This window comes from Dama dama, chromosome 19 (genome assembly GCF_033118175.1).
Source record: "Dama dama isolate Ldn47 chromosome 19, ASM3311817v1, whole genome shotgun sequence".
NCBI classification, from domain to species: Eukaryota; Metazoa; Chordata; class Mammalia; order Artiodactyla; family Cervidae; genus Dama; species Dama dama.
Window position 1 is genome coordinate 10,725,432 of NC_083699.1, and position 11,304 is coordinate 10,736,735.

An 11,304-nucleotide genomic window follows, 5' to 3' on the forward strand; every position below is an offset into this window, starting at 1 on the left:
TATTGTGTATAAAATAAATAAGCTATGGGGATATATTGTACAACACAGGGAATACAGCCAATATTTTATAATAACTATAAACTATTATCCCCTCTCATAAAAAGAAAATGGTCCATTTTATTTCTGCATTGTTTTGAACTGGTGTCCTAACTTTGAATAAAACATAATTTGAAGCAGCATAAAAAAATAAACTACAAGGATATATTGTACTGCACAGGAAATATAGCCAATACTTTATGACAACAATAAATGGAGTATACCTTTAAAAATTGTGAATCAATATGTTATACACCTGTAACTTATGTAATATTATACACTAACTATACCTCAATTAAAAAAACAAAGGACATAACAAGCTTGAAGACGGTCAGGGCAAGATGTGGCATCACTAAGGGGCTGTCTCCCCAAGACTCTCCCACAATTTAAAAGAGACTTCCTGTCCTTCCCTCCTCCTCTCCTTCCTGTCACCCTTCTTTCCTCTCCCTGTTCTTAACCATGATTAACAGGTTTTAGTGCTTTAGGTAAAAAGTGACACCTTTTTGACCTCTCTGTCCTCTGAGGTGTTCCAAGTGCGTCACCTACCCAGTGCAACCAAACAGTAACGAGACATACTTCCAAGTCTGGCTCTCGAGATAGGTCTCACCACTCTGTAGTCAGACGGCATTGTTTATGGGAGGGAGTCGGTGGGCAGACTAGTGACCGCTCGGCAATGTGAGCTCTGGTAGGCGTCACAGTAAGCCAGCTTCCGCCATGGGAAAACCCTTCCTTCCAGAAGACCAGGCAGATGTGCAGTAGGATCAGGTGCTTTGCGGCCTTCTTAGGGCCAGGCGTCTGACCTCACGTGTTCCTCAGGTGAGCAGGGGCAGAACAAAACAACCAAACCAAACGCACGGCTGCCTTTACCTTGAATCCCTGCACCCTCTCCTCATGGGTTCCAGATTCTGGTGACTTCAGACCACGGCTGACACCCCGGGAGCTGTCTTCTGCCCTGGACTCACTGAAAGAACTAGATGATGCCAAATTCTGATTTCTACTCTGAACCGTCAACAGAGCTGAGCTCTGAACAGCGCTGTTTGTTTTTCTATTTGTATTTTGTTTGTTTGGGGTAGAGTCTTTATAGGCCGGTCTGTGTTCCATTCAATGGTTAACTTTTGAATAAATAAACATTAGGAGCTACGAGTTCTCATGGGAGGGTATTAGTGCATCAGACTGTCGATTCAAGATTGCTGAGCCTTAGAAACTACTCGCAAGTGCCAAACCTCGAGCACCTTGCTGAACAATGCACGCTCACCCCTGGCTCTGTCGCGAGCAGCTTCACACCCTGGAAGAGCAGACCTTCCTCCCAGCACGCCAGGCCCAGGGTTTCGGGCACATAGCTCTTTCTTTCTTTACCCCGAGGAGGAGCTACCCTGACTAGTTTTCTGCACAAAACACGCAGTCTAACCACAGGGATGGGTGGACATGATCCCACTTTATGTTTTTTTTTTTTTTTTCTTCAGTCTTCACACTCTTGCTATGCTCAGGCCAGCAAATCCCTCTGTGCTTTTTGGAAACACATCTGTCGCAGGTGGAGTTAATGCTACCGACAGTGTTGACTATGGTGCAGGCAGTCGGCTTGTCTGTGGACATATCTCGTAGACTCAGGGGCCAGTTGAGATGAATTGTGTAGAGTCAAAAAGAGAGTCACTGTGCTTATCTGTCATTAGGGGGCTGACTTAACGCTAGGTTTTTCTATCTTGCTTATTTTGGTCTTCCCTAGAAGATAGCATCAGCTGTCAGAATGTTTTAAAAATACAAAGCATAGGTTACCACAGGAATTGTAACATTTGTTATCATTGAAAAAACTGAACAGATTTACAGAAAGACAAGGCAATATGCTGATCCTTACAGAAGCCAGGTAATACTCACAGAGAGAGTTATTATACTATTTTCTATCCTTTTACATGTGTTTGAAAGAAGTGAAATAAATTTTTTAAATAGACTCTGAACACCCATTTGAAATGATAGCAAAGACAACTGCATACAAAATCTTACTCAGGAACTGTTAAGTATGGTCATTAATGAACACTCACCCTTGAATCTAAGGATCTTCTATGTGCCAAGGCTTTGCATATGTGATTTCCAAGCCTTACAACCCTGAAAAAACAGGATAACTAATCCAATTTATAGGTGAGACTCAGAGAGGCTAAATGATTACCTCAAATCACTTGTCAAGCAACAGAGTCAACAATGAACCACAGACCTATCTTTCCTGAAGAAGCAGAATTTTCCACAACTCCACATGCCTTCAGCTTTGTCTGGGTGCAGAGCGCATGACCCCCTGCACTGGTGATTCCCAAGGTCAGGAGTAATGCAGGGGGAAGCTATGTAGGTTTACCTTCAGGCAATTCTCCTTCTTGTTCAGTCACTAAATCATATCTGACTCTTTGTGACCCCATGGACTGAAGCATGCCAGGCTTCCTGTCCTTCACTATCTCCTCTTGGAGCTTGCTCAGACTCATGTCCATTGAGTCGGTAATGCCATCCAACCATCTCGCTCCCTGTTGTCCCCTTCTCCTCCTGCCTTCAATCTTTCCCAGCATCAGGGTCTTTTCCAGTGAGTCAGTTCTTTGCATCAGGTGGCCAAAGTATTAGAGTTTCAGCTTCAGCATCAGTCCTTCCAAAGAATATTCAGGACTGATTTCCTTTAGGATTGACTGGTTTGATCTCCTTTCAGTCCAAGGGAGCCTCAAGAGTCTTCTCCAACACCACAATTTGAAAGCATGAATTATTCAGCACTCAGCCTTCTTTAAGGTTCAACTCTCATATTGGTACATGACTACTGGACTAGATGGACTTTTGTCGGCAAAGTGATGTCTCTGCTTTTTAATACGCTGTCTCGATTTGTCACAGCTTTTCTTCCAAGGAGCAAGTGTCTTTTCCTTCCATGGATGAAGTCACCATCTGCAGTGATTTGGGAGCCCAAGAAAATAAAATCCGTCACTGCTTTCTTTTTTCCCCATCTATTTGCCATGAAGTGATGTGACTAAATGCCATGATCTTAGTTTTTTGAATGCTGAATTGTAAGCCAGCTTTTTCACTCTCCTCTTTTACTCTCATGGAGAGGCTCTTTAGTTCCTCTTCACTTTCTGCCATTCAAGTGGTATCATCTGCATATTTGAGGTTGTTGATATTTCTCCCAGCATCCTTGATTCCAGCTTGTAACTTATCCAGGCTGGCATATAGCACGATGTACTTTGCATGTAAGTTAAATAAGCAGAGTGATAATAAACAGCCTTGACTTCTCCCTTCCCAATTTTGAATCAGTTCGTTGTTCCATGTTCAGTTCTAACTGTTGCTTCTTGACCTGCATACAGTTTTCTCAGAAGGCAGGTAATGTAGTCTGGTGTTCCCATCTCTTTAAGAATTTTCCACAGCTTGTTGTAATTCACCCAGTCAAAGGCTTTAACGTAGTCAATGAAGTGATTCTCCTGGAAAGAGAATTTAGGAAATTCTCCCATTCTCCTTGATTTGAGGCTCTTGGATTCCCCCTTGCCAAAAAACAAACAAAAAACCGGGAAACTTGTTTCTCCAGTGTCTCCTCTTTGCTGTTGCTGTTGTTTAGTCTCTAAGTTGTGTCTGATTCTTGCGACTTCATGGACTGTAGCCTGCCAGGCTCCTCTGTTCATGGAATTCTTCAGGCAAGAATACTAGAATGGGTTGCCATTCCCTTCTCCAGGGGATCTTTCTGACCTAAGGATTGAACCCAGGTCTCCTGCATTGCAGGCCGATTCTTTACCACTGAGCCACCTGGGAAGCCCTGTCTCCTCTTTAGAGGTTGTCTTTTAAAAATGTAGTGCTTTTGGGTACCATAAAACGTTTCAACACATTGCTAATTTTTTTCCCTTTGAGTTAATTTATTATGCAGCTTCATTTTTTCCCCCGTTGGGAGAGAATGTCCTAAAAGCAAGGACATCTGGGGCAGGGGAGTCACTAAGAGGTGATAAAAGGTTACAAAAAAGGAAAATGGGGAAATCCTGTGTCCTCTCCTTTGTGTTTTCCCCCAAGCAGCAGTCAGCACCACACACTTATGGGTGAATGTTTGATCTTTACACATTGTAAAGTCTAAAAATAAAAGACCCATCTTTGAAAGGGAACATTGTGCCCTCAGTTTTTGTGGAGAATTTGAATCCAGTAATTAATTCTATTTTTTAAAGGCCAAACTTTGATATCTGGATTTTCTTCTTCGATGCCTCTTCCCTGCCCAGCACAGCGAGTGTTTGCTGAATGGATGTAAGGGTCAGTTCCAGGCCAAAAAGAACAATGGGCGCATTAGAACTGCCAAGGGTCAGAAGCTGAAGCATTTCGCATCACAGGTCTGAGTAGCAGGAAATCATGACATTCCTGAGCTCTTTGGAGATACTGGTGTTCAGAGGCATGGGTGACTCCAGCTTCATTTCAGGTCTCGGGGGATGGCACTGGGCCGCGAAGATCTTCAAGAACTAACACACACACACACACAGATACACACACACAGATACACACATACTCACACATACCCACATACCCTATCGATGAAAACCACATCATCTCAGTGACTCCTGACAGTCTTGACAAACATTTCTCCCTCCCACTAACACATCCATCCCCACTGTGAGGGATCCAGAGGGCCTCATAATTTGCTACTGTGAGAGAAGAAAACCAACATTGGATTTCCCCCCATGTGCTTACTGGCCAAGGCTAAGAAAACATTCAAGCTGATGGCTTCTTTGCTCAAGCAGCTGAACCAAGGGCAAGGGAGTGAATGAGAGCAGGAGCCTCAGTAATTCCTGCATCCAACCTCACCTCCAAAGATGACCTTCTTTAAAGAAAGAATTCTTTGAATGCCTCCATTTTATCTTGAGACAAGGGGGATGCAGGTGGCTGAGGCTACACACACCCAAAGTAGCAGTGGATCTCGTGTTCATCCAGCCAGGATGCCGGGTTGGCCAGAAAAATGTACCTGTAGGAATCAGACAAACCACAGAGATATGGATCCATTTCAAATAATCACTCTGAGGGGAGACTGCATGGTCAGCCACTGTCCCAGCTTCCCATCATGGGCCCGGATGGGGGACTCTAAAGGCATCCAACAGGGACATTGGCAGTTCCATTAAACAACCTCCTCAGACCCACTTGTAAAGTTCTATGAACTTAGAAGCCCACATTCCAAGAAGAGAGAATCTCAGACTCAGAGGGCATCCCAGGGTCATTTTATCAAGCCTGGTCAGAAAATACCATAGATCTTGTAAGTGAATCTTCTACCCTTTCATAATAACTTGACATCACCCTTAAACTTCAATTTTTCCACCCATAAAGTAGAGAAAACAATAGCCCTGACTTAACAGGGATATTGTCATGACTGAAGGAGACATGAACTATAAAAGTGCCTTGTACAGCACCTTACCATTACCAGTGTTAAATAAATAGCAGCAAGAATGAGGATACCACCACAGTCCTAGCAACCACAACCATCAGATATCTCCTGGACTGACACCCTGAGACGCTCTACAGCACTCTGTCACACCTGTTAAGTCTGTTGTGGGCTGCAAAACTAGAAAAATCAAACATGTCCAGAATTACATGTTTACATGCTCAATTAGAATCAATAAATATCCAAATGAGTGGTTAAACGTACAGTTGTGTGAGTGCTTTATCTGGTCTATAAAAGTTTTCTTCCACACAGGAATATAGTCTGTGATTGGAAGGGTTGAATATATTATAAATCAGTTCTCCAGGGTCTAGATGAGTGAGCTGTTACTGTATTTATTATTCCCTACATATACTAGCATGTATTTCTTTGGAATAAAGTAGTCTTAATCATACATTTTTAAGGTCTGGCTGGGAAGTTTCTATCTTTCTACCTCCTGGCAAAGAGATACACCAGAGCACCAGAGCACACAAAAGTGATGTATTGTGATCAACAGAAATCAAGCCATGGCTCCTCCAAAGACCACCTAGATTTAGAGATACAGTCAAGGCTATGGTTTTTCCAGTGGTCATGTATGGATGTGAGAGTTGAACTATAAAGAAAGCTGAGCACCGAAGAATTGATGCTTTTGAACTGTGTTGAAGACTCTTGAGAGTCCCTTGGACTGCAAGGAGATCAAATGAGTCAATCCTTAAGAAAATCAGTTCTGAACATTAATTGGAAGGACTGATGCTGAAGCTGAAACTCTAGTACTTTGGCCACCTGATGTGAAAAACTGACTCATTTGAAAAGACCCTGATGCTGGGAAAGATTGAAGGCAGGAGAAGAAGGGGACGACAGAGGATGAGATTGTTGGATGACATCACTGACTCGATGGACATAAGTTTGAGCAAGCTCCAGGAGTTGGTGATGGACAGGGAAGCCTGGTGTGCTGCAGTCCACAGGGTCACAAAGAGTTGGACATGACTGAGCAACTGAACTGACTGACTGACTAATGCTTGTTAACCCAGGAGAAGTCTCTACTCTTGACTGTGGAAAACAAATCTCACAGAAGAATGTCTACCTCTGGCTCTATAAGAGGGGGTAATGAAAAATAATGATGTATTTCTGGGTTGGCAGCTTGGCATTGCCAGTCTTCATCATAAGGGGATGAGTGTAATGTGATATAATTGTCTGTTATAAAGCCAGACACATACAGATGTAGTGAACTGTGATGGATTTTGCCAGCTCAGCACTGTTACTTTCCTTTAATAACAGCACTCCAGTCCAGGGATGGGTATGTAACTTGGGTCTGGCCAACCAGAGCACCATATCGGAAAGGGATCCCGTGATTGGTTCCAAGATAAATATTTTAGCCAATGGAAGGCCTGCTAGGATTTTTGTCTGTGCTAACAGGAAAGAGGACGTTTCTCTCTTTTAAACTGGAGATGGAAGCCTGGAGCAAGGTGGTCATCTTACTACCACAAGAGAAAAGCTGATCTGAGAATGAGGCAGAACTTGTAGACATCATTAAGCGCCTTTATCCAGCCATAGCAAGACTTTACAGTTAGGTGTGCTAGTAGACACATTCTCTTTTAGCATTTTCCTCCCCTTGGAACAATTTGAGTTAGATTTTTGTCACTTGCAACTGAGGGATTTTTGATTATACATCCTGATAATGTGCAGTTCTTGGTTCTGTAAGACCTCATGGTAGCCAGCCTCCAAGATGACCCTCAGTGAACTTTATTTCCTAAAAATCTTATCCTTGTGTAGTCCCTCCCTACATTGAATTAGGGCTGGTCTGTGTGACTACAGAAAGCAGCAGAAGAAATAGTGTATGATTTCCAAGCCTAGGTCCAAAAACTGCCTTGCAGCTTCTGCCTTGGCTATTTGAGGCTCTCATTCTGGGGGAAGCCAGTCACAGTGTTGGGGGACCACTCAGGAAGCTCATGTGAAGAGGTCCACATGAAGAGCACTCAGGCATCCTACAAAGAACTGGCACCAATTAGCCAGACCTGTGCATGTGCCACCTTGGAAGTGGACCTTCCAGCCCCACTTAAGCCTTCAGATGACTACAGCCCAGCTGACATCTTGACTGCAATCAAGGGATCCTGAGCTAGAACTACCCGACCAGTCTGATCCCAAATTCCTGACCCACTGTGGGAAACTGCGAGAAACGAGAAATAATTATTGTTGTGTGTAGTTGCTAAGTTTTAGAGTAATGTGGAGTAACACAACACTAGGCAACTATCAGACCTCATCTTCTACTTCTCACGTCCTGCCCTGATGAGAAACACAGGATGCTCTAACACAGGTGTCCCAGGCTCTATCCCTCAAAGTCTCACTTAGCTTCTGAGAGTTGCCAGAAGGGAAGTGATTATCATGGTGGAGTCCCTCCCACCATGTGTCCTAGTGATTGACCCTGAGGCCTCATCCATGGTAACCCTTGAGTTTCCACAGGAGAACTTAGGCCTCCTGGACTTGTGTGAACTCAGGGCTCACCATGTCCCTTGCAATAATGAGACCACTTCTTGTCCTCTCTCTGTGTCACTTTAACCTTTGACTTGTCCATGAAGTTCGGAATGTATAATTTTGTATATATCATATGATATCTCAGAGGTCTGGCTTGGCCATTTTCTCTTCCATTGTTGAATAAATAACTTTATTTAAAGCAGAGAAGCCTAATAGAATTTTTGTCAAGACAAAAATGTTCTATATCTTCACCATCCAATACAGTATACACTAGGCACATGTGATCACTGATCACTTGAAATATGACTAGTGTGATATGAGTAGAATTTTTTTTTTTTTTTTTTAGTTTCTTCTCTTTACATGTTTATTCAACACAAAACAACCTCTCACAACTTTACTGAGGTGGCTGACCACGTCCACGACCAAATCTGCCTCTAAACTGGAACTCAGTTGCTGACCCAGCCCCAGCCTCGGCTTTCTTGTCGGCACCAGGGGGCACGGCACTTCGTCTGTAGGTGTCTCTGTCGGCTTCCCCTCGCGTGAGTCTTGCAGGTCGCTCTCCCTCCAGACCTTTGGGCCGTGGCCGGCCAGTCTCCGGACGGCTGCGGCGCAGGGTGGCGGGCACAATCTCAGGGGGCAGGTGGAGGTAATCGCGGAGATACTGGATGCCCTCGTTGGTGAGGTACCAGTAGAAGTGTCTCCAGGCAAACTGTTCCTTCACGTAGCCTCGTGACTTGAGAGACTGCATGGCTTTCATGACATGAAGATTGGGCACGTTCTTGTCTGCCAGCTCCGGGTGCTTGGGCATGTGGACATCCTTCTTGGCCACCATCACCCCCTCCTTAAAAAGGAGTTCATAAATGGCAATCCGGTTCTTTTTGGGCATCAACATCGTGACGGCTGCTGTGTCCGGGGCCGGCGCTGGAAAGCTAGAATTTTTAATTATATTTAAACAGTCTGATGAGTTATATTAGCTAAATCTAATGTTAAATTATATTTAAACATTATATGATGAGTGACTTTTGTATTAGACAGTGCAGCTGTAGATGCAGTGGTTGTCAATCAAAACACTTTTCATCTTGAGCAGAAAGTTTGCACTAAGATCAATATGACTTTAGGGAAATACTTTAAAACCAGTGTCATCCCAAATTTAATGGAAGTCGTTCCTTTGAGTTTTACTTTCAGAATCTCCTCCCACCTTCCTCTCAGGACTCAGACAGGAGCCCAAGACTGACTAATCCCACTGTCCTCCAGATGTGCCCCCACACAACTGAATCCCAGTGATGGTGTGGCCCACTTTCAAAGGGATGCCCTACTATTGGCATCTCAGAGTGGGAACGCATCTAGAAGTTTATCTAGGCCACACTTTCGTGGGCCCCTCAGTGCTTATGACTGCATAATTGCTCACTGAGCAGTCCCAACCCAGTGGGGTCTAAACATGAAATGGTTTTAATTTTTCCAGTCACTACCTCTAAATTTGATTTACTCTGAAACCAACCTAGACAGCATATTAAAAAGCAGAGACATTACTTTGCCAACAAAGGTCCGTCTAGTCAAGGCTATGGGTTTTCCAGTGGTCATGTATGGATGTGAGAGTTGGACTATAAAGAAAGCTGAGCCAAAGAATTGATGCTTTTGAACTGTGGTGTTGGAGAAGACTCTTGAGAGTCCCTTGGACTGCAAGGAGATCCAACCAGTCCATCCTAAAGGAGATCAGTCCTGGCTGTTCACTGGAAGGACTGATGTTGAAGTCAAAACTCCAATACTTTGGCCACCTGATGCAAAGAGTTGACTCATTGGAAAAGACCCTGATGCTGGGAAAGATTGAAGGCAGGAGGAGAAGGGGACGACAGAGGATGAGATGGTTGGATGGCATCACTGACTCAATGGACATGGGTTTGGGTGGACTCCGGAAGTTGGTGATGGACAGGGAGGCCTGGCATGTTGTGGTTCATGGGGTCGCAAAGAGTTGGACACGACTAAGCAACGGAACTGAACTGAACTGAAACAAACAAAACAAACTTACAAATAAAAAACAAAAAGCTTTTCCCTTAGCACATCTTGGGTAGACTGCATTACTCTCTGGTCACTTTCAGTCCATTAAAAAAGAGACACCCACCTTCTCATAATCTAGTTCTATGCCAGCCTACTTCTGGAGGAGAAGGGGACAACAGAGGATGAGATGATTGGATGGCATCACCAACTCAATGGACATGAGTTTGAGCAAGCTCCATGAGTTGGTGATGGACAGGGAAGCCTGGTGTGCTGTAGTCCACGGGGTCTCAAAGAGTCAGACACAACTGAGCGACTGAACTGAACTGAACTTCTGTCAGTTTTAAGGTCCTCCAGCCTGTTGGGACAAGAAGGGGTAGGGAAGAAGGGATCACACGGGTCCCTGATCTGAGAGATCCAGCTGGGTAAGGCTGCCTCTGCCACCTCTCAGCTCAGCCCAGTGTCCAACCACACAACTGGGTTGTGAGCTGCTGGGTTCCTTTACTAGAGGGCAGCCCTCTGGAATGGATCCTGGTGAGGCAGCTTGAGACCAGCGACTTCTCTGGGTACAGACTCCCTGCCACCACCTCCAGTTCAGGCAGGCAAAGGGAGAGAGATCTTCAAGTCCCCAGCCCAAGCAGATGGCCACCTGGGGAAGGAGATACTCTCTCCCTTCTTTCAGCATACCCCCTCCCCATTTCTCTTGCCTGAGCAGGGGTGGACAGTGGGGCACAGAAGGAAATCACTTCCTGCTGTGAACTCACCTCCAACCCCCAACCCTCCTCCCCTCAACCCCACCCCCAACCCCCCAACCCCCCCACCCCAGTTCTTTACCATGTAAAAGAAGCAGGAAGGTGATCTGATGGGTGTTGATTAGTTGATTATGAAAGAAAGCCTAATCTGTTGCCCCTTAGAAAGCCCAGGGAGGTAAGGGGTAGGGGTTGGTGTTGGTGGGGCAAGTATGGCTTCTGGTTTCTACTAATTCCCTTTTGAATGTGAGGCATTTAGCACCTCTTTTCTCAGCTGGGACTCTAAATGCCAGTTCCAGAGCAATAGGAACACCCTTACCTGGCCTTCCCCATTCCTGATTTGGTTCGGTTTAGGTGGTCTTGAGCAGGAAGTGTGGATGTGTAGGGATCTTGGTGAGTTGCTGGATGGTCTCGGGTGAGCTTCTGGCAGAAGGGTTGCAAACAGAGGCTGGCCTGGACGTTCAGAAGCTGGACAGAGACCCCAGCACCAGGCAGCCACCAGCTGTCCTGGTGTCCTCATGGTGGGCAGGGGCTGGCCTGCCCCCTGCAAGGCCAGGCCGAAGGACTCTAATTGTACTGGGCGAGGTCAGAAGGTTAAGCTCTTTGCTAGTCTCTGCTGACTCACCTGTGTGTAGTGAGGGATGTTCTAGCCTAGGTAAGAGA

General features: G+C 45.1%; 1 protein-coding gene across 1 annotated transcript; it reads right to left on the reverse strand.

Moving 5' to 3' along the window:
• Positions 1-8,260: 8,260 nt before the first annotated feature.
• Positions 8,261-8,824, reverse strand: LOC133073868 (small ribosomal subunit protein eS10-like). Its single transcript, XM_061167855.1, has one exon. The coding sequence runs from the start codon at positions 8,790-8,792 to the stop codon at positions 8,295-8,297; it is 498 nt and encodes a 165-aa protein (XP_061023838.1). The 5' UTR covers positions 8,793-8,824; the 3' UTR covers positions 8,261-8,294.
• Between the last annotated feature and the right edge of the window lie 2,480 nt (positions 8,825-11,304).